The sequence below is a fragment of the Mastomys coucha genome, unplaced genomic scaffold (assembly GCF_008632895.1).
Source record: "Mastomys coucha isolate ucsf_1 unplaced genomic scaffold, UCSF_Mcou_1 pScaffold5, whole genome shotgun sequence".
Lineage (NCBI taxonomy): Eukaryota > Metazoa > Chordata > Mammalia > Rodentia > Muridae > Mastomys > Mastomys coucha.
In genome coordinates, this window is record NW_022196911.1 from 68,558,135 (window position 1) to 68,581,645 (window position 23,511).

Sequence of the window (23,511 nt, forward strand, 5' to 3'; positions counted from 1 at the left end):
AAAAGAAAGAAAGAAAAAAAAAGATTTGAAAGCAGAATCTTGATTCCCTTTCTTTGATAAAAATAAGCAAAATTTCAAACATCAGAGCCACAGAGACATTTATTTTCCTGTTGAAAATCTATAAATTCTGCTTCTGTGATTGGTGAGTGAATTTGATAAACGTTTCCCATACTTCCCCTACGCAGGTGTAAACGCCTCCCTCTTGGTTTTGACTCTCTAGTCTCTTTCTTGCTCTCTGCTCTGCATCTTGACAACAGCATCAAGGGCAGTGAGGACCAGAGCTGAGGCTTGGTTTTGCTCATCCTTCATAAAGTATCAAGGCTCAAAAAACAGCAACATCAGACTTGTAGACTCTGCTGACAGGAAGAGGAACTGGAAGAGGTCTTAAAGGCACATACCCTTGTCCTCTCTCTAGTTTATTATTTTTTTTTAAAGAACATTTGTTAAAAGCAAATTTAATCATGTCAACAAACATTTTGGTTACCTTTTAAAAAACAAGATTGCCTTTTAAGAAGCTGACAGGAAACTCTTAAGGATGGGCTCTCACTTCTATCCGGCTCTAGTGGCAGAGATTAATTAACAGTACCAGAGGCCTAAAAAGTGTACTTACTGAGGCTTTGAATGTCTACGTTCCTAGCTTACTTAAATAGACTGTGTTGGCAGAGCAGGTCAGTGGCGGAGCTGAAGTTCAGTACAGTCCTGTGGAAATGCTGCAGTTTTCTCCTTATTTGCTTCATGGCCGCACTCTGGCATTTAGTCCTAAATTTCATCCGATTCAGAATCTTGTCTGCAAGGTAATGCAGCCACAGCACATTATTGTAAGGGTGATACTCACCCCAGCAGTTTCTGTTCTCCTTCCTCATGAGCCTGTAGATCTCAAACTGGTAGTCGCCTTCGCCCGTAAACAGGTCCTCTTCAGTGGAGATATCACAGAAAACCACAATCCCTTCCCGCTCCAAGCGGGACAGGGTGTAGTCTATGATGTTGACTTGTAGCCCGTGGGTGCGAATGGTGCTTGTTTTCCCATTGAGGGTGTAGCGGAGTTCTTTGAGGTTGGTTTTCTTTAAGAGCACATTTCCCCAGTGTAAGTCCCGGTGCTCAAAGTGCAGAGATGCTTCTGCCACAGCCAGGGATGCGGTGATCTGGTGGAGGATGCTCTTTGCAGTAGCCACGGAGGATAGCTTTGTTTTCATCCGCTCCAAGTCAACCCCACCAAACTCAAATTCCAGGATAATAAAGAGCTGGTCTTCCTGGAAAAAGTCGGGTCGGTCGTTCGCAGATCCTCTGGTTATGTTATAGTGATCCCAGGCTTTGAGCAGCAAGGGAGGGTAAAGCCCTTGAACACAGTGTACTGAGTTCAGCCCAATAAAGCCTTCTGTGCAGTTATACACCTCGTTAGACAAGAGACTCAGCTCCTTGGAGATGATGATCTCTGGCAGGATCTCCTCAAAGGTTTTTTGGTGGGACCCATTGACTAAATCTGATCCTTCGACAGCAATGATTTTTAGGGCTACAGGTGTTTGGTCGTTAATTACTTGAAACACTTCCCCAAACACTCCTTCCCCAATCTTCTCACAGTGTTCCAGTTTTTCTGTGGAAAGGCAATCACTAAAGGGGATAGGCCCTTCCTGATTACACTCCCCGTAAACCTTCTCAGCATAAGATGGCCTTTCGTCTGTGACATGAAGCGTCTGTAAGGGACTTAGCAAATACATAGAAGAGCATCGAGAAGAAATAGTGCTGTTTGCTCTGTTCTTGATTGGAGGGGTCGAACATTCAGACAGGAGGGACCTAGAGGGAGAACTGGCAACCAAACTGCCGCATACCTCCGACACACTAGTTATAATTTTCTTCTTGTGGAAACCGAAGGAGGCTCTGGTTTTGGTCCAAAAATCCTTCTGGCTAGTATTCAAGGCCCTGAAGGAGACTGAGTCTTTCCTTTTCTTCCTTGATTGGTGGTAGTGGAGGGGAGATGGTCTCACTGCTTCTTGTTGTTTCCTCTTCCGGAGCGGCCCACTTCTCTTAGGCATGCTGATTTCTCCTGGTCCACGAAGGTCTTTGCAAGCACTGGACTCCCCATGGTCTTGGGACACAACCTTTTTACACGAGGCCGTCCTCTTTCCCAGGCTTGCCAGATCAGGGTCCGTTAGTCTGTTTCCCATCTGCTGTCTTTCACAACCCGATTCCTTCACATTCTCCCTATCTGTCCCAAACTCGTTATCTTCTGCCGTCCCTGAGTTCATAAGGCTAAAGGGAGAGGACCTGAAGCCGGCTTCAGCTCGGAGGGCTCCCTCGTTGTACCTGCCGTCATCTGTGGCTGCCTCCTGGGGGCAGGGCAGAGACGCTTCACCAGGGGAGGATGCCGGGAAGTGGATGTCCCCGGGGACTGCAGAGTTTGCATACAGAGAGTCGGGGGCTCCGGGCGAGGCCGGAGAGCTGAAAAGGGAGGCACTGGTGCCCAGCTCGTTGCTGTCTCTAGATTGGATGCACACGCTGAGGTCTGAGTCGAGGCAGTCCGGGTTGCAGTTGGGGAAACGTGGTGGTCGCAGCTGGCTGCAGGGGGTGCTGCACTTCTGCGGGGGCCGAGGTCGTAGCCTTTGGATCCTCGGAGTGTCTGTCAGGGTCCACTGGTCCTGGGAGCCGCGGCCCCGAGGACGCCTGAGCCGCGGGCCTACGGGGCTGCCCGAGAAGTCGGGATCGTCCGGGTCGTCCGGGTCGTCGGAAGCGACGGCCGGCGACAGGTTACTGTCGCTGAGGCTGCTGCTGAAGGCGCGCTTCAGGTTCGGCGGCTGGAACCATTGCACAGCCAGCGGGCCGGCCTGCCGCTGCGACTCCCGGACGCCCCTCGCCGCGTACGTTCGAAAGAGCCGGGTTTCGGGTCGCCGGTGAGGCTCTGCCATAGCGGGTGCCCGCCCGTCAATTCAAACAGAAACACCGCGAGACTTCCGCGAGTGCGAGTGCGCGTGCGCCCGCGCTGGCCGGCCCGCTGGGTCCTAGCGTCGGCCCGCGGCGGCCCAGCGTGCCTGACCTCCCGGAAGCCACCAGGGGGCAGATGCCTAGCGGGACTTAGAGCTCAGAGTGGCTCAGCAAAGGCTCTCATTTCAGGCCCACACTGAGTGCACCCAGAGTCAAGAGCCCGCATGTGGAAGCGATCCTGTTCAGGTGAGCGAAGTCGCCCAGAGAGGGATGTGGAGAGCCTCTTGAGAGCCGCAGAGGTCAGGTTGTAGCTTCTGCAATGTTCTTTCTGAGACTTTCAGCCTCACTCCAGGTCCCGTTTGCCAGGGTCACTGACACTTTGCTTGGGAGAAGGGGAATTGCTCAAACTGCTCACACCGTCTGCTCTAGGACCTTGGATGTCCTATTCAGGTTTTCAATCCTAAGGCACGACAAGGGGAGTAAGCAGACTCACTTTTTGCTTTTGCAGCGTGTAGAAGAATGGCATTCAGTGATCTGTGCTATCACATCTAGTAAGGAAAATGTAACCGTGGCCGCAGAGATCTTCGTGGGCCACACTAAGCAGGTACTTGAGACTGAGATACTGCAGACTGGGTCGTCCAGTCCTAGAGGACCTATCCTCTAAGAATGGATAATAGCATCTGAAGTGTGCCCGTTCAAAGTAGATCATTTGATTGACCTTCTGTCTCAAACTGCCCTTAGCAAGTTACTTAGTAGGGATTTTAATCCTTTTCCATACTAAGACATGTTGGAATTACCTGGGATTACCTCTTTGCTACATCCCCATGTGTATCCCAGCACCAAACCCTGCCGTCCCACCTTCAGAATATGTATGAAATCATTTCTCTCTGTCTCTACTGATGTGACTGTAATTCAGGTCACCGTTTCTGCATAACTTTGGACATACTCCCTTTGTCTTGGCTTTCCCCCTAATCAGTACAAATAATTCTTCAAGAGCTGGAGAGAGCCAGGTGGTGGTGACACACGCCTTTAATCCCAGCACTTGGGAGGCAGAGGCGGGTGAATTTCTAAGTTCAAGGCCAGCCTGGTCTACAGAGTGAGTTCCAGGACATCCAGGGCTATACAGAGAAACCATGTCTTGAAACAAACAAACAAACAAACAAACAAACAAACAGAGCTGGAGTGATGGCTCAAGCAGTTCAGAGCATGCACTGCTCTTGCAGAGGACGTGGTTCTGCTCCTAGTGCACAAGTCGGCCAGCTCACAGCAACTTGTAACTTCAGCTGTTGGAGGATCTAATTTCCTTTCCTGGTTTCCATGCTTAAGTGCACAAACATGCACATTTTTTTATTTTAATTGTATACAAGTACAGTGTAGCTGTCTTCAGACATACCAGAAGAGGGCATCAGATCCCATTACAGATGGTTGTGAGCCACCATGTGGTTGCTGGGAATTGAACTCAGGACCTCTGGAAGAGTGATCAGTGCTCTTAATTGCTGAGCCCTCTCTCCATCCCTCCCTTCCCCCCCACATGATTTTAAAACAGGAAATAATTCATTTAGCATTGGACTGTGCTAGCTTCCTTTAAAAGCAAAACCCAGAAACTCCAAATGAACAGAAACAGTGGACTTTGGAGTTGGATAAATTTAGCTTAAAATCCATACTTCTTTCGTGGTGTGTAAAGAATGACATGATCTGGTCTGTATTTAATTTCCTTTCTCTCCTGTCTCTTTCTTATCTGTTGTTTCTATTTTTTAGCTTGCTAATGTTATTGTGGCCACTGGGCCTTTGTACTGTACTTACTTTGTATAACATTACTCAAATTTTATTTTCCTAGAGAGGCCTTACTATGAAGTGGGAATAAATGGTCAAGTTTACCATTGTGCAATGATTCAGATGAGAGCAGTGTGGTCTCCTGAACTAGGAGTGGGACTGGAAGAGAAGGGGCGTGTGCGTGGCAGAATGTTTTAGGACTGTCTGGAACTGACTGTGCATGGGGATGGTGGCATGAGGTCAAGTGTAAGAGAAGTTGGGGGGTGTGGGAGTGACTATAGACTTCTTGCTTGGATAGCTTGCTGGTGGGTGCTGCGACCACTTATGAAGGCTAAGGGAATATTGGAGAAGGGATCTATTTGAAGGGAAAGATGGTTGGAACTCTCTAGAAACAGTGAGCTCATATCTAAACTATGTTTCATGTTCCCCCACACCCCAACTTTCCCCACCTTATAGTTACTAAGAGATGTATCTGAACTGCCGATCCTTGGTGAAATATCTTTCAACAAATCTCTCTATGAGGGGCTGAATGCAGAGAACCACAGGACGAAGGTAACTCCTGCCTGTTTTCTGATTAGTGTTCCGGAAAAGCCATTGTCACTCCTGACCTTGTCAGCACTACCAACCGCTCTTGTGACCCCAAGTTTTTGCCTCAGTTTCTCTTTTGTGAAATAGGAACCAACAATAGTTTAAAAATCTATTGACTTTGAAAATAACTCAGGAAATAGTTAAAACATTTTCTACCCTAGAAGTTACTTTTGAGTACATAAAATGTCTTTCTGGTATGGGACTTTAGTGTCTGTCACAGGGTGGAGCAGGAGAGCGCTCAGTGCCTAATTCCTTTATAGGACTGAACAGAGCCAAACTGGTGCCTGTGGTCTGGGCTAAATGTTCTCACGCATGTCGCCCTCCATGCTCATTCTTTTTCTTTTTAAATTTTATTTTATATGTATTTTGTCTGCCCATATGTCTGTGTACCACATACATGTGTGCGTGGTCCTCAAAAAAGACAGAAGAGGGTGTTGGGAGCTGGAGAGATGGCTCATTGGTTGATCGTGTAGGCTGCTCTTGCTGAAGACTAAGGTTCAGCACCTACATGGTGACTTGCATTCATCTATGATTCCTGTTCTAGGTCTCTTCTGACGTCAGGAGGCACCATGTGTGCACACGGTTCACAGGCACAGATGCAGATGCAGGCAAAACACTCATACATACAAAATAAGTAAATAAATCTAAAGGAAAAAAAAAAGAGAGACCATTGGATACCCTAGAACTGGATAGATACCCGAGAACTGGAGTTACATATAGTTGTGAGCTTCCACATGGATGTTGGGAACTGGAGCCAGATCTTCTAGAAGAGCCCAAAGTGCTCCTAACCACTAAGCCATCTCTCCAACCCCTGAATTTTCTTATTTTTCTTTCTTTCCTTCTTTCCTTTTTATTTTTTATTTTTATTTTTTTCATTTTTTTGAGACAGGGTCTCTTTACTTAGTGTTGGCTGTCTTGGAACTCACTACTGTAGACCAGGCATCTGCCTACAATGCCTGCCTCTGCCTCCCAAGTGTTGGGATTAAAGTGTGAGCCACTGTGCCTGCCTCTGCATTTTAATCTTGGTTGGCATTCACCTGCCTGGATATGCAGCTGCTTTCAGAGAGTGTAGGCTTCTCTTGCTGGAGACTGAGGTTCAGCAAGAACTGTAAGCATTCAGTTAAGCATGATTCCTCAATACAGAAGTGATGGGAGCCAGGACTCTTAAGTATAACAACTCAATTGCTCTCTCTGGATTTTTTGGTTTTTCGAGACAGGGTTTCTCTGTGTAGCCCTGGCTGTCCTGGAACTCACTCTGTAGACCAGGCTAGCCTCAAACTCAGAAATCTACCTGCCTCTGCCTCCCAAGTGTTGGGATTAAATACCTGGCTACTCTTTCCCTTTTTTCTTTCCCTTTTTTTTTTTTAAGATTTATTTAATTTTATTTTATGTATATGAGTATACACTGTAGCTGTACAGATAGTTGTGAGCCTTCATCTGGTTGTTGGGAATTGACTTTTAGGACCTCTGCTCGCTCCAGTCAATCCTGCTCGCTCCAGTAGACCCTGCTCGATCCGGCCCAAAGATTTATTTATTATTATAAATAAATACACTGTAGCTGTCTTCAGACACCCCAGAAGAGGGCACCTGATCTCATTACGGGTGGTTGTGAGCCACCATGTGGTTGCTGAGATTTGAACTCAGGACCTTCTGAAGAGCAGTCAGTGGTGCTCTTACCCGCTGAGCCATCTCTCCAGCCCCTCATTTTATTTTATACTGGAGATCTGCTAACTTATTTTGGGACAAGGTTTCTGAGTTCCGCACAGACTAGCCTAGAATCCTGGGTACTCTTGCTGTAACCTCTTGGTGTTGGGATTTCAGGTCTGCCCTACCTACCACGCGGTCACGGGTATACTTTGTCATGTCTTTCTGCAATGTCAGACTTTATTCAACAAGAGTAAACTCACAGAATGTGATGGTTTTAGTAGCAGTGATTTGCCATCTTCTTTAATCATCCTGGCTATGGCAAACAGAAGCTGATTCTTTCTTCCCTTTCTTTTCTGTCTCACCGTATTTTTAATCACACTGCCTAGATTCTTAAAAAAAAAAAAAAAAAAAAGTAATATCATTAGGAGTGGTGGTGCACACCTTCAATCCCAGCACTCGGCAGGCAGAGACAGGCAGATCTCTGAGTTCAAGGCCAGTCTGGTCTACAGAGTAGGTTCCAGGACAGCCAGGACTACACAGAGAAACCCTGTCTTAAAACACCGAAATAAATAAATAAAATCATTGAAATCCAACCCTAACAGAAGGTACCAGCTGAAAAAAAATTGGCTCCTCCGTGCTCCCCTTTCCCACAGCCTCTTTCCAAAGGTAGTTACTGTCAGCTGTTTCTTAGATACATGCTATTAATCTATGTTCGTATCTACAGCATAGAACCTTTAAAATTATTTTCTCTAAACTTGGTGTTCTGTGTGAAGTGGTTCCTGTGACAGGGGATGTACCATGATCTGTGTGTGATTCTAAATAGCTGTGTATCCAAGTGCCTTTGACTGACGGGTAAGGGCACCTCCATATTATACCGCACAGACACGGGCTATTTATCTAGAGAGGGAGGCAGGCTCCCAGTCAGCAGCCTGCCTGCTTTGAGTCTTGTTTGATGGCCACACCTCACCCTGTGGCCAGCACGTCTAAATGTTGAGCATTCGTCCGTCAGACGTCACTTCAGAGTTTGGAGTTTTCCAGATTTTTGAATTTTGCAGCCTGAGCTTCTGTAATCTGAAAACCCAAAAGCTGACTTACTCCAAACTCCAAAAGATTTTGAGTGCCAGTATAATAGTAAAAGAAATAAAATAAAAACATTGATTTGGGGGTCTGGAGAGATGGCTCAGTGGTTAAAAGCAGTGGCTATTCTTCTGGTGGGCCCAGCACCCACGTGATCTGATGCCCTCTTCTGGACTCTGTGAGCTCCAGACTCACAAGTTATACTTACACATTAAGTTAGATTAAAAAGTTTTAAGTATGACTTAGATTTCGGAGTAGGATGGATAATTTGGGAGTTTCGGGTTAGGGATCATCAACTAGCATTTCCATATGACAAAACAGAAGGCAGGGGACAGGACGTTAGCAGGGAGAGTTTTCTTCATGGACCCTCCGTTTTCAGGAAGGCACTTCCTTTACATGCTGTTAGTGCAGGCTTGCCATCTCTATCGCCAGCAAAGGAGGCAGGTCTGTCCTGACCCACTGTGGCGTCAGAATGGCAGCTGACAGGATGGGCATCGGACTGCCTACCGTCCGTGTTTGTCACAAGCAGGGGCATCCTAGTCCCTGTCTCTCCCTGATGCTCTTCCTGACTCTCTGCTGGGCTAGCTTTGGGCCACTTTGGGGAGAACAAAGAAGACATTGAGAAGAGGGGTGCTCTTTCCACTCCAGTCTGTCCTCTTGTGCCCCAGCCATCTTGGGGCCTCCTTCACTCCTCAGCCCAGGTTCCTGTCTCCCCTCCCCCTACCTTTGAATCCTTTGTCTCTGTGTTCCTGTCTCCTACTCTGGCTCTGCTGCTCCATTCCCTTCCTACTCTCAAGGTCACAACTTAGTCCTGTAAAGCTTGGCTTACCTGTCGGCTGAGTGTGGTCCAGAGGGCCAATCCTGAGTCAGCCGCACTTAGAACTTTGCCAGGAGAGGCATCAAGGGTGAGTTGAGTAACTCCCTACCCTGTATGGAAACCTCTCCAAAGCATGCCTGACCTTGGTGCCTATGCCCTAGCCTGAAGGGAACTCAGTGGCTTGTAGCCGGGATTCATGGTGACCCCCTGGCCCTGTGTCTTGGCAACATGCTCTGGCCACTACCCAGGAAGGACAGGCACAGGTCAGGATCTGGTAGAGCTTTTCAGCATGTCAGGGTGAGAGAGGAGTCCTGAGCTAATGAGGTCCTTAGGAAATGGCTGGGAATGATTTACAACAGAGGAGCTCTGCAGGGCTGTGGGTGGATCCACTCTTGCACTTCCCAGTGTCCCTGAGGACTGCGCTCAGTCTGGTGAACAGACATTTCTTGTAGGAAAACGTATTGCCAAAGACTTTAGACATTTATACAAGATTTAAAAAACATCTGTCAGACTTGAGTTGAAAGGACTCAGATCACTTAAATAAGTCATCACTTCAGAGACAATAATCAGAGGGAGATCAAGGTACACCAAGGGGTGCTGCTGCTGTAGAGTCTATGAGAATGTTCTCAGGCAGACAGACCACCTTTAAGACAAGGTCACAATGTTCGAGGCCAGCCTGGTCTACAGAGTGAGTTCCAGTATAGCTAGGACTATACAGAGAAACCCTGTCTTGAAAAACCAAAAAAAAAAAAAAAAAAAAAAAAAAAAAAAAAAAAAAAAAACAAGGTCACATCTCCTGATGACTTAGCTCCTTTAGATGAGAGATCAGAATAGTTTCTTGTGAAGTACTGTGGCCATTAGATGATTTTTAGGTGATGTAAAAGTGCTGTGTCAGGGGCTGGTCAGCTTCTTGCTAGATGTCGTCAGTCTTGATCAATATGCAGGTTGTTACCAAGTCCTTACCTTTTGTTCCTTAAAATAACATGTGGACTCTCTTCCTCCTTTGTAATGTATTGACTTTTTGGAGCGTCTCGTTGTCCAGATCACTGTCATCTTCCTGAAAGAAGAGGAGATACGCTCTTTGCCTCTCATCGTTGGCAGCAGTCTCGGAGGCCTCCTGGTCTTGGTTGTGATTATAGCCATTTTGTTCAAGGTCAGTTCTGCTCATTCTGTTTGGAAGAAGGAGAAGGCATTGGGCTCTGCAACTGGTTTTAGTACCTTTGAGAACAGTTAACCTCAAACCTAGCGCATCAACTCTGGGTTTGTGGTCTCTTTTTTAAATCCTGTTTAGACAAAAGAACCTGGCAAGTTCTCTCTAGGGAAAAAAAACAAACAAACAAACTGAATTGAAGTATTTAGCATTACAACATTACAATCCATAGCCACAGACAGAGTTAAACAAGCTAAATTGGAATATTTGAGCACAGAGAGATGTTCCTAAGACATACCTGATTGTCACCCCCCTTTAAAAGTCCCTATCCAGGCTCTCTTGAGGCCCTCTGTGACATGGCCTCTGTCCCTCACACCCGTAAGTCTTGCCTTTTTTTTTTTTTTTCTCCAGACCAGTTGAACCGTTCCCTAAATAGGTTCACGACTCTCTATTGTGGCACACACAGCTACTCTTGCCAGGAGGGCCAGTTTCCAACCTCTCATCTTTCACACACGCTTCCGGGAAAGCTTAACCAGGCTCCTCCATGCTCTGGGCTGGCTTCTGTGCCAGGCCTGAGAGCTCCCTTCTGAAACCCTTACTTTGTCAGGACACCTCAGTGCCATTTCCCACTATTCTTAGATTCTGAGCTTCTAGATATGGGAGGTGAGTGCAGCCTTTATGTCTTCAGTATGGTGGGCCTGTGCTCAACACGCTCCCAGAATGGATTAGATCCAGCAGGACTGAACCCATAGCACTCCCAGTGGACCTGGAGAAGTCAACTCTTATTGGGGTATGGGCACCACCAGGAAGGCAGCCCAGAAGGGACTGTAAGGATGGAGAAAGCTTGGGGGTGGGGCGGGGGGAGGGGTCGTGGGGATAGGAGGCGGGGTTGGGAGAGCCTAAGAAGCAGGAATCTGGGGCTGTTTAGTGGCCGTTTCTAAAGCAGGCATCTAACTCAGGTTGCTCATGAGGCTTCCCCTGTCTTTGTTTCAGTGTGGCTTTTTCAAAAGAAAATATCAACAGCTGAACTTGGAGAGCATAAGGAGGGCCCAGCTGAAAGCTGACAGTCTGCTCCCTGCTTCCTCACCTGAAGGAGGGAGCCTGAGCCAGTCCCCCGAAGCCCGATTCCCCCGTTAGGATGATCTAGCAACATCAAACAAATTGTAGAGTATAGCCACACATTATCCCCTCAGTGTCTGTGAATTGTGCTATTAAATAAATTTGCCTTTATAGCAATGCCTTTAATGTGCATATTTCCTTCCCATAGTTTGCCATGCGTTTTGATGACTGATAGACCAAAGTCTTATCCCTATTAAAAGTATTAATTATATCCTTTTTTATTTTGTTTGAGACATAGCTCTTGTTTGTATATAGCCTTGGCTGCCCTGGAACTCACTATGTAGACCAGGCTGGCCTTGAATGCACAGAGATCTGCCTGCCTCTGCCAACTGAGTGCTAAGATTAAAGGGGAGCACCATCGTGCCCAACTTGATTCTTCTATATTCTTTTAAACTTTTTTTTAAATGTAAGTATGTGTGTGTGTGTGTGTGTGTGTGTGTGTGTGTGTGTATCTGTGTGTTTGTACTTGTGTATGTGTGTGTTAATGGTTTTGAACTCAGAGATTCCCCTGCCTCTGCTTTCTGAATGCTGGGATTAAAGGGTCCACCAACCTGGACCCTTATCTGTTCAACTTACTGCACTCTTTTTAAGTTGTTGTTTTATTATTATTTAGCTTACTGAATATACTGCGAGAGGACAGAGTCTTGGAAATACACTATTTTAAGGTAGATTTTTCAATTGGTTTCTTGGTTTTCAAGGTCCAGTAGCCTAATACATGCTGAGGGCAGAGTGGCCTCTGCGTGCTGCATCTGCCCAGGGCCTGGGGTGGGGCTGGACTAGCTCTGCCTGTTTAGAGCCCTGGAAGACCCTGGCTTCCTGGACTCTCTCCTGTCTTTCAGTTGTGAGGTCTGGTATTCAGGCTGGAGAGCCAGCAGGGAGAGAGTGTGCTGGTCCTCTTCGGTGGGACAGACATTGTTCTTTTTTGTTTCCGAACTGGCTGTCAGCAACAGTTGGGGGCTGGTGGCTTGGAGAAGTTGGCCTCCTGGGCGCCAGATTCCCTTAGAGGGTTGGCCTAAGGCTTGCAATGATGAACCCACTAGGTCAAGGGTTCTGGCTTTTGTGCACCACAGGCCTCTCTTTGGCAATCTTCTGAGTCCTTCTCAGTCTTTCTTCAAGCATTGTACCACAAGAGTATTCGAAGAGAAAAGTTGACTTTCACTGTGAACACAGCCGCCTATCCACCACCTGGTTTCCAACACTAACATTTTACTGTGTTTTCTTTGTTATATGTTTTTCCACCTGTCCAGATGGGCACAATAGATAGAACTCGGTGCTGTTCCAGCACTCGAGACAGAGGCCTGGCCGGGCGGAGGTGGCGCACGCCTTTAATCCCAGCACTTGGGAGGCAGAGGCAGGCGGATTTCTGAGTTCAAGGCCAGCCTGGTCTACAGAGTGAGTTCCAGGACAGCCAGAGCTATACAGAAAAACCCTGTCTCGGAAAAAAAAAAACCACCCCACCCCCCCAAAAAAGAGAGAGACAAAGGCCTGTTACATCTTTTCCCACCTTGTGTGTTTTAATTTTTTTACTAAAATTTGCTTAGTGTTGGGCCTTGTTTTTTGTTTTTTTGTTTTTGTTTGTTTGTTTGTTTGTTTGTAAGATCTTATGTAGCCCAGGCTAGACTCAGTTCAGTAAATAGCTGAGGATTGATAGAAGGCCTCACTGGTAAGACAGGGTTCCTATGGGATTGCAGATGACCTTGCTCAGCTTTATGGGTCAGCACAGAAAGAAATTTCTCTAGAGAGAGACTGTCTTTCTTTGGGCAGGAAATTTCAGGAAAGAAAGAGACTGTAGGAGAGACACTTGGGCCATTGCTGTAACAATTTCCTCATCTGCCCATATAATGAATAAGCAGCCAGTTTTTCCCCGTGGAAAACCATCAGTGACCCTCAGGAAAGTGGCTTCCCCTTACTGTGTGTGCTAATAAACACGGTCCCCTCAGCTGAAGGTCAGACTCCAAGTCTCTTTCTGTCTTTTGTCTCTTATGCTACCTCAGAAAACCAACAAGGATTTCTTTGAACTTTTGATCCTCTGCCTCTGTCTCTTGAGTGCTGGAAGGACACTGTATTCTATTGTGTCCATCTTTCTTTGTATATTTGTATCTACAAAAAAAGATTTGTAGCCCAGCAGCGATGGTGCACCCCTTTAATCCCAGCACTCGTGATGCATAGGCAGAAGGATCTCTGAGTTTGAGTCCAGCTTGGTCTACAGAATGAGTTCTAGGACAGTCACGACTACATAGGGAAGCCTTGTTTCCAAAACCCAAACCAAAACCATTTATTTTTATTTTATGTGTATGAGGTTTTTGCACACACACACACACACACACACACACACACACACACACACTATATAATGTCTGATTCCCACAGAGGCCAGAAGGCATGAGATTCCCCCAAAACAGAAATTACAGTGAGTTTGAGCCATCACGTGGGTGCTGGTAATTGAACCTGGGTCCCCTGAAGAGTGACTAATACTCTTGGCTGCTGAGCCACTTTTTCAGCTCTCTTGATGCACTTGAAATACACAGACATTTGTGAAGAGAAAAATATATTAGAATATACTAATCAAAATACTCCTTAAATTTAGGCATAAAGATTTGTTAAGACATTAAAACAGCAGGTCTCATGACTACCTTACTTTTAAAATAGTGATGAGCTTAAAATGCACTCAGACATGTTGGTAATGGTGTAAAGTGATGGGGGAACTGTTCTAATTTCACTGGTGCCTGGATTATAGGTACTATGGCCTACATCCACAGTCAGCATTAAATTCCAGTCAGAACACAGTAGTAGAAAGAGATGGCTCATTGGCCAGTCTCATCGGTTTCCCACTCAGTATGCTCTGGTCCCATTTAAGCAAGTGTGTCTTGGGGGCTGGAGAGATGGCTCAGTGGTTAAGAGCACTGAATGCTCTTCCAATAGGTCCTGAGTTCAAGTCCCAGCAACTACATGGTGGCTCACAATCCTCTGTAATGAGATCTAATGCCCTCTTCTGGGGTGTCTGAAGACAGCTACAGTGTACTTACATTTATATAATAAGCAAACAAATCTTTAAAAAAAAAAAAAGAAAGTGTGCTTTGTGCATCTTTTTTATTTGTTAGGTTTTCTGAGATGGGCATTTACTATGTAGCTCAACCTGCTTAGAGCTGGAGAGCCTCCTGCCTCAGATTCCCGAGTGCTGGTTTACAGGACCGTGGCGCCACACCGGGCCTGAGGTTTGTACTTCCCGTGGTCTTATTTTTGTTTTAAGAAGGCCCAAGTGGCAGAACCACTGTTAAAGAAGGTATTTGAGCTGGGTGTGGTGTGCTGGCACATGCCCAGCACTAGGGGGCAGAAGCCAGCAGAGCTCCATGAGTTCAAGGCCAGTCTGTTCTACGTGGTAAATTGCAAGCTAGTCAGAGTTACATGGTGACACCCATCTCAAAACAAAACAAAATGGAAAGCGTTTAGGCCCAAAGCCTCCCTATGGACTGGACAGCCCCAGACTGAAGTGACGTTTCCCAGTCCTGGATAGATAGAAGTAGGGTGCACTTATTCAGGTCTGTTAGCTTCACCCCTAAGAGCAGACAGTGTAGCTCAGCATGGGACATTTGTGGTTTGGGCACACACTCCAGGTAACAAGGATGTAGGTCTCGTCTGGGAAGATTCCAATTGTGAGCTCAGAGTTTGTGTACCTCATTGCACAGTGTCAGAGGCTAGCTCTGCAAATCGGAGTCCTGACTAACCCAGGCTTTGGCAGACTCTCTGTTGAAATCCTCTATGAGAAAGAAGCACATAGAAATGAAGCCTGCTCATTTTACACCACACACCTCAGTACAGAGGCTAAAGGAAGCTCATGCATTCTTCCCCATACAGTTATATAAGCCTTTAGTACTACCTGCTTCATGGAAGTCATCACTCCCTGTGCAGAGGATCTGGGCCACTAGTGACAGCGAGCAAGAAATCAGTGAGCCCTAAATTGCCCATATCCTGGTGGGGAATTTAGAGAAGGGAGCATATGCCTGATGGAGCTGAAGGACTGAGGTGGGATTTATCTGGGCACCTTTCCAGATGTTCGAAAATGAAGAACAACAGAAGGTGCACATGACCTGATTGGATTGACGTGTGGTTCTATGGGGGAATGTGAGGCAGAACAGGGCGAGGAGACATAAAAATCGTGTGAGAGGGTCTGGAAACTGTAGTATTTTATGAGAATTTCACACTCATTCTGAGTTTGTTACCATTCCAGACGACTGGACTAGGAGCAGGGGTGGATGAGAGAAACTTCACACAGGGAGAAATCCCTGCAGGGAGAAAAATGCTAATATCTCTTTAAGGGGTGCCATGTTAGAGCCATCAGTGCCTTGTGGCTTCGGCTGACTCAACTTTAAATCTCTGTCCTTTTTGTACTCAACTGGGAGTCACATCTTTCTCTGTTTATTCGTTTGAGACAGGGTCTTTACAGCTCTGGCTGTTGTGGAACTCATTATGTAGAGCTGCTGGTCTTGGACTCTCTAAGATCATCCTGCCTCTGCCTCCCTCCACTGGGATTAAATGCATGTGTCACCACTCCCGGCCAGTCATATCTGCTTCTGAGTGTTTGGTACCTTTGTATAGCTTCTCCTCAGATCAGGTACAGAGGCTAAGTAATAAATGTTAACCTGTCAATTAAGATGGCTTGTGGTCACACATATGCTTCCCACAGCATAAAGCTTCCTTTTCCTTCGTGGGTACAATTAAGCAAAATAAAAAATCAAATCTACTCGGGCTCTGTGAGATGGCTCAGTGGGGAAGGGTGTGTAGTGGGTCGGGGTTGGGGGGTTCCTGCAGGCTCTAAGGTTGGCAGAGAAATGATCTGGGTGAGGTAAGAGTGAAACCTGGTTCAGCCAACTATGTTAGCTGGTGCTGGGGCAAACTTCTAGAGTCTGACCCCAGATCATTTATTTTAGTCTTATTAAGCACAGCACAACTTTGAAAAAAACGTTTTCAGATGACAATTAACTCAGCCCTGTGAATACAACAAAACTAAAGACTTTTTTTTTTTTTTTTTTTTTTTTTTTTTTTTTTTTTTTTTGAGCTAGAGTTCTCTGGGTAGCCCTGGCTGTCCTAGAACTAACTCTGTAGACCAGGCTAGCCTGGAACTCAAGAGATCTTCCTGGCTGAGTGCTGAGATTAAAGGCGTGCACCACCACTGCCAGGTGCATTGAAATTCTTTATAAAGTCCATCTGGCTTCTTTCATAAAGATGGGTACTGTTGAGTCAGAAAAAGTGCTCAAGATTTAGGGTCCAGAGAGAATGACTGGGGTAAACATAACGCCTGTGGAAGTTAGGATTGGCCCAAGATAACATAGAAGCCTCTTAGGCTATTGTAAAGTACAAGTGATGTCTCTCATAAGGATGGGTTTAATGGACTTTGAAGCAATGCTCAAGATTTAGGGGGAAAGGGTCTGTGATAAACAAAGCATAAATTCTGGAGTATACAGGTATAGTCTGGCTCTACAGATAGCAAAGATCACCAGGCTGTAAACTGTATTCTTTCCCACCATTCATGAGGAGGACTGGTAAACTTTCTCTGAAGATCATCCTTCCTTTGATGAGATAAGCCTGTGAGTTTCACTTTTCCTGGCTTCTCCCATGCTTATCTGTGTGTACAAGGACCTCTTGCCCTCTTCAAAGGTGCTTCCTGTGAAGCCTGACAAGCTGAGATCCATCCCTAGAATGTACATGGCGGAAAAGGAGAACACATTCAACACATTCCTCATGTGCACCATTGAACATGTGTACACACACACACACACACACACACACACACACACACACACACACACGCACATGCACATGCACACACGCGCGCACACACACAAGAGAGAGAGAGAGAGAGAGAGAGAGAGAGAAAGAGAGAGAGAGGAGAAATAATGTAAAAAAATAACTTTTAAAAAGGGCAATTAAAAGTTCTCCCATGCATCAGAAATACCTGTTATGAACTATGTTGGTCATAGCTTAGCTTTCCCAGAGCAAAGGGACAACTAAAGAACAGACTGCCCTTGGCAAATCCTTCCATCCATGCCTTTCCCACACTTGGCCCCGGGCCTTCCCATTTGCTCAAGACTAAAGGTGGGCTACATCACTTGTAGAGACCTTTATCTAAGTTTATCTCCAAATTCCCTCCCTCCTGCCCCCTCCCTCCTTTGGGTCTTGGAACTAGCGTTATGTGGAAGCAGCATCTAAACTTGTCTCCAGGATCTGCGTCGTGTGACATTAGTGCTTTGGTTCCAGTTTCCTTCCAGTCTATGAAGAAGGTGTTTTGCTGAAGTAAGGAGGAGATTTTGGAATTTCTGAGGATGATCAAGTGACTGTCTCAAGCCACTGGTGGAAGCAGTGATGCTACTGGCTATTCCCCTGCAGTCACCCCCTCCCCCCCCCGCAGCTGGTATTTTTCTGCTGGACTCCTGGAGAAAAGGGAGCTTTTCTTCCCCCCCACCCACACACTTTAAAGAAAAGTTTTGTTTCATGTGCATGAGGGTTTTGCCTGCATGTATGTATGTGTGCTGCCTGTGTGCCTAGTGCTTACAGAAGTCGGAAGAGGGCATGGTATATTTTGGAACTGGAGTTATAGATGTTTGTGAGACACCATTTGTCGTGCTGGAAATAAACCTGGGTCCTCTGTAAGAGCAAGTACTTTTTTTTTTTTTTTTTTTTTTTTTTTTTTTTTTTTGGTTTTTCGAGACAGGGTTTCTCTGAGTAGCCCTGGCTGTCCTGGAACTCACTTTGTAGACCAGGCTGGCCTCGAACTCAGAAATCCACCTGCCTCTGCCTCCCAAGTGCTGGGATTAAAGGCGTGCGCCACCACCGCCCGGCTTAAGAGCAAGTACTTTTAACTGCTGAGCCGTCTCTCCAGTTCCCGGGAGCTTTTCCTGATGGAGGGGTTATCTTCTTGCCTCCCATGGCACCATGCTTATGGGAGCCTGCATAAGAAGTTGCAGAGTTACTGTGGCATATGGATGGGGCAGAGTGCAGAATGTTCTTCCCACATGGGAGCCTTCTGGAAAGAATTGAATAAACTGTCATAAGTGAATACATTTGGAAGCAAGGGTGAGAAAGGAATGCCCTGTCTACATTATCTCCATGGGAAAAGCCAAGCCAGGGAGGGTCTTGGCTCCTTCATATGACCAGACATAATATTCATAAGACACAACACCAAATGAATTCCCCAGCTGTGCCTATATTTGCTTAAGCTGCCTGCAAGCATCATCTTATGTGTTGCTTGTTTTTAATAGAAATTAGAAGCGCCTAAATACATCGAACTTCCTGATTTTCCACTCAGATCTTCCACATTGAGCCTCCTGATTTTCTACTCAGATCTTCTACATTTAGTCCCTGGATACTTAGCCTTGTCAGCCATGGTGGGTCAACGATATTTTCTCAGTGCAGTAGAATTTGTACTAGGGAGAGAGAGAGTGGTGGGGGAGATGTGCTGAAATCAGCACCCAACATCCAGCCCCTAGGCCTCAGGCCCTAGCCCCCCGTGCATTTCCTTGGAGTGAGACAGGGCTCTGTGTGGTGTCACTATGATTTCTTTTCTTTCTTTCCTTTTAAAAAGAATTTATTTTTATTTTATGTACATTGGTGTTGTGCCTGTATGTACGTCTATGTGAAGGTGTCAGATCCCCTGGAATGGGAGTTATAGACAGTGGTGGGAACTGATAATTGAACCCTTGGAAGAGCAGCCACTACTCTAACTGCTGAACCATCCCATGAGCCTTGTCACCATGGTTTCTACTGGAGACTGTCCCAGGACTCACAACTGCGCAAGATGGTACCAGGAGCCGGTCCAAACCACATGCAAAATAGACTTTAAAAAGTGCCAGCTCTTAGGAGAAAGGAGATGATAGAAAAATAGAGGCCTGTAGAATCTGAGTCCTAACTCCCCATCGCTGCAGTGTATGTCCGAGCTCATCCAACCAGATGCAGGTTTGTAAAACAGAGAGGTGCTCTGGATGCTAAGCCTGTCCTGGACTTCCAGACACTATGCTCACTGTAAAGTGGGCTTGGTGGGCACTTTGTGGGAGGAAGGATGAGAGGTGAAAAGAAGGCAAGGAGGGAACTTGAAGACTAGCCTCACCTCTGGCCCCTGATGTGACTCCAGGAATGACACTTAGAGGGACTCGGTAGTGCTCCTGTCTGTAGGAGCTGCACAAGGTATCTTGACTCCCCTCCCCCTGCAAAGCATGGGGAGAATTCTTCCTCAGTGAGGACCTCAACCCAACTAGGGAGGAAGACAGTGCCTGTGAGACCTTGTCCTCAGCAATGGCCTCCCTCCATAGTGGCAAGACAGAAATGGATGCTAGACATTAAAGAGCCTTCAGCCAAAGAGTGTGAGCCAACAGCCCCAGTGAATGATCCAGATCTTGCTTTGGGATGTGGCCTTTGCAAGGACCTTTCTGCTGGGCTCACTGGATCTTTAGGCAATGGCAAGGGAGCACCTGGGCCTACTGCAGACACAGAGGCTACAAACAGTATGGTCACGGGTACATCTAACCTCTGAGGGGGAGTCTAACCACGAGGGGGAGGCTGTGAGGATTCCACTAGGTAGGAGAGAGCATTTATCAGGGCTCTGCAAGCATTGAATGCTCAGAAATTCTCAATACGACAGTAGGGACAAAGATCATTTTACCAGGGCATTGTGGGCACTGTGTCAAGACTCTAAGACTCTTGACATGGGACTAGGTAAAATCAAAGAGGATTGTTCCTCAAAGCAGGTGAGAGCTAGGGTTGGGGCTTTCAGACAGTGTGAGCTTAGCATTTTCTAGGCCTCAGGTTTGAGTCCCAGCATTGAGGAAGAGGAGGAGGAGGAGGAGGAAAAAAGAGAAGGAGGGAAAGGAGGAAGAAGAGGAAGAGGAGGAGGAGGAAGAAGAGGAGGAGGAGGAAGAGGAGGAGGAAGAGGAGGAGGAGGAAGAGGAGGAAGAAGAGGAGGAGGAGGAAGAGGAGGAAGAGGAGGAGGAAGAGGAGGAAGAAGAGGAGGAGGAGGAGGAGGAGGAACAGGAGGAGGAGGAGGAGGAGGAGGAGGAGAATAGTAGGCATTACTTTTGGTGTCAGACTCAGGCATACACTTGAAACATTAGCTTCAGGAGAGCATACCAGCCCTGACTCCTTAAACAGACCCTGGTGTTTTATTCTTCTTTTTCAACTAAATTTGTATTCTTGGTTGATTTACATGTATGTGCATGTCACACCTGTGCTGTGGCACATGTATTCATGTAGTCAGAAGACTACTATCAGGAACCATGTGCTCCTTCCACCATGTGGGGCTCAGGGACTGGACTCAAATCCTCGGATTTGGCAGTAGGCATCTTTACTCTGAGCATGACACAGTAAATTGATGTCATGACCAGCTAGTGACTATAAGAAAGAGGCAACCCTTTCCTCTCTAATACCCTTCGAGGTCTCTCAAGCTTCTGGATAGTTCCATTAGACGTTGCAGCCTGCTTTTAGCTATCCAGTGCTTGTGGAGGGGGCACGTTAGAGTGATACTTCTCTCTAAATCCAGGGTAGCCATTGTGACAGGTCAGAGGGCAGGTATCTGACATTCTGTCCCCTCCAGTAGCAGATAGTAGATTACTGAGTTGCCAGGGTCAGAGAATTGGCTCTGCTGGAGCTAGCCTAGGCTACCTGTCCTCAACAAACCTAGTAGATAAATTATAGTGAAATCAGAGGATGATGTATTCAGTGAGGCTTAAGCTGAGAGATCCAGTAACCCCTAGCCTTCCTCCATGGCTCTAACAAGAGGTTTAAAGAATGCAGGAGGTATGTGTGGTCTGCCCTCTACCAATCTTGCTGTCTTTTCCACAAGTAGCCTGAGGAACTGTCAGAACTATGTGAATTCTGCTTCTGAAAGACACCTGTAGCAGGCACCAGGTTTCAGGGTTTCATTTCTCCCAGCATAAGAGCCCCGGGAAGAGGCCCTGGGAACCAGTTTCAGTCGTCTGATAGTCTAAGGGAGGGTGCAAGCATCTCTTTAAAATATTGTCCTGTCAGGACGTTTACAACAGGTGCCCGGTAAAGGTTTGAGCAAGAATAGAAGCCGTAGGTGAAAGCAGGTGTGAGTACATGCCTGAAGTCCCAGCGCCGAAGAAACTGAAGCAGGAGGAGTACAGGTTTGAAGCTGACTTGGACTACATAGTGGGACACAGTAATTCTACTGCTGGACCCAATCTAGTGGGCTTTGCTCTGTGTCTTGGGGCCTTAGTACAACACCAGGGTGTCTCTCAACAAATAGGCTCTAACTGAAACCTGGAACCCCATTTGGGAAGTGGTGAGGCTCACCACAGGGACCTTCCTCTGGATCTCTTTTGTTTCTCTCTCTCTCTCTCTCTCTCTCTCTCTCTCTCTCTCTCTCTCTCTCTCTCTCTCTCACACACACACACACACACACACACACACACACACACACTCTTTCCACGTCTGTGTATTCACTGTGTATATTCAGGTTCACTTATGTGTATGTGTACATGACACAAGTGGGTTAGAAGTGAACACTGGGCATCTTCCTTTATTGTTCTCTATCTTTTGGGGGACAGTGCCTCTGAATGAACCTTGAGCTGTTTCAGTTACACTGGCTGTCCAGAGAACCCCCAGGGTCTGTATCTTTCTGCCCACCCCCAGCACTAGAGTTGCAGTAAGAAATCACATGCTGTCCCAAAGGCCCTAGCTAATACAGGAAGGAGGAATGTCATTTCCTCAAAAAGGTTTGGTTGGTCTTCAGTCTTTTTAACCCATAAGTGCAGATACCTCAAGGCTGTCCCTCGATGCTGAGGTTGAGCTGAAAGGGCTGTAGACTTTGCTGGCTCCTCAGCAATAGGAAGAGAAGTGCTCTTCTCTATGAGGGCGATTTTTGGTGGCTGTCATTGCCTTAGATGAAGCTCTTATCAGGGCAAGATTGTCAGACCTGATATCTCTGTTTCTATGACACCATCTTGATGTTTCAGACAGCTGCGCTCTGGGCTACGGGATCCTTTATGGACAAGTATTTCTCAGAGTGTTTCTCAGGTCAGATGTAACAGGAGGTTCTCATCAGCTCTCCAGCTCGGAACATCTACCTTCCCACTTCACGTCCTTATGTTGGAGCAGCATTTCAGGTGGTGGGTATCTTCAAGGGTGTGAGATTGCTCCATTCCCCTTCAGCTATTAGAGAGCCATGAGAGGGGGAGACTGGGGTGGAGGTTGGCAGAAAATAGGACACCTTCAGCTTCCAGGGTTGTGACTGGGACCTGGTGCAGGTCCAAATATGTTTAAAAGAGAGCAGGACTGTTTAGTTATTTGATAAATATACAGACCTAGCATGTAGCAAGCATGTTGCTGGACCCAGGTGTGAGGAGTGGTGAAGCTGGAGAGACATTCGCCATGGCAAGATGGCGCCTACTTCCACTGTTGACTCCTAGTAAACAACTATTTGCGCATGTGCGTAGAGTGAAAAGTCACGGCCCATTCTGGGGCGCTATGTAGGGTAATGAGCAAACAGCCAATCATGGGCAGACACACCGCGCTGTGGGCAGACACACCGCACTGTGGTGTATATAAGCAGTGCAGATTATTGGCTCGATCCCTTTTTTCCCTATGGATGGAGACAATAAACGTTGCTGCAGAAGGAACCTAGTGTCCACGTGTCTTCTTGCTGGCGAGACGACTGCGCGGGCTACAGCTGGTGCCGAAACCCGGGACACCGGGAGAACCTTACAACAGCTGGTAGGTTTCCGAACTGCAGGACAGGGTAGGCTCTGAGAGGCATGCTGCTTGATTTTAATTCCTCCGACCCTTTCTCAGGGTTAGAGAGCGCGGCCAAAGCCATGGTAATCGTGCTAATGGCGCTTGTTATACATTCTTGCCTGGAGGATGAGAAATGCCCCGCCTCTGTGGCGTCGGGGGCACTTGAGGAGTTACAAGATAGCATGTCAGAAACAGAGGGGAGAGTAAAAGCTAGCCAGAATAAAAGGGAGAGAAAAGATGAGAGAATGGAGGCTAGCCAGGAGAAAAGGGAGAGAAAGAGAGAAAAGGATATACCCAAGAGTACAGGCCCTTCCGCTCGACCTGCGGAAGTGAGAGATAAGGGAAAGTACACCCTGGGAGAGAAAAGTAGAGAAAGAGATGGAGCTTCAAGACGGAAGCTCTTCAAGCCTGATAGCTCTGAGGAATTGAGCCCCTCCGAGGAGGAGGAGGAGGACTTAGAGAGAGAAGCGGCTCTCTATAAGGAAGAGAGGTATCATCCAGATGAGCATTCGCTGCCTCTCCAGAATCTAAAGTGAAAGGGAGATCAGAGCCGCGGAATGCTTCATGCTGACCCGCCTACTCTTCCGGGTGCACCCCCCGCTGTGCACTGATGGGCTGTTCGGATTCCTTTTTGTCTAGAGGAGACAAGAGTAAACTCTTTCGTGCCTTTCCAGTGTTTGAG

General features: G+C 46.9%; 2 protein-coding genes across 5 annotated transcripts in view; one reads left to right on the top strand and one right to left on the bottom strand.

Annotated features, from left to right (window-relative positions):
- The window catches only part of Itgae (integrin subunit alpha E), a 57,936-nt gene extending 46,728 nt beyond the window's left edge, over positions 1-11,208 (top strand). For all 4 annotated transcript variants that reach the window (XM_031351744.1, XM_031351746.1, XM_031351747.1 and 1 more), the window contains 5 exons: positions 3,106-3,162; positions 3,425-3,520; positions 5,146-5,241; positions 9,861-9,971; positions 10,962-11,208. In XM_031351744.1, the coding sequence (XP_031207604.1) occupies positions 3,106-3,162; positions 3,425-3,520; positions 5,146-5,241; positions 9,861-9,971; positions 10,962-11,105 (504 nt within the window). In that variant the 3' untranslated portion in view covers positions 11,106-11,208. The remainder of the gene's footprint in view (positions 1-3,105; positions 3,163-3,424; positions 3,521-5,145; positions 5,242-9,860; positions 9,972-10,961) is intronic.
- Haspin (histone H3 associated protein kinase) lies at positions 82-2,932 on the bottom strand. Its single transcript, XM_031351749.1, has one exon. The coding sequence runs from the start codon at positions 2,898-2,900 to the stop codon at positions 639-641; it is 2,262 nt and encodes a 753-aa protein (XP_031207609.1). The 5' UTR covers positions 2,901-2,932; the 3' UTR covers positions 82-638.
- Positions 11,209-23,511: the final 12,303 nt, after the last annotated feature.

Coding starts and splice junctions, on each gene's coding strand:
- Haspin (XM_031351749.1), bottom strand. CDS start 2,900: ATGGCAGAGCCTCACCGGCGACCCGAAACCCGGCTCTTTCGAACGTAC.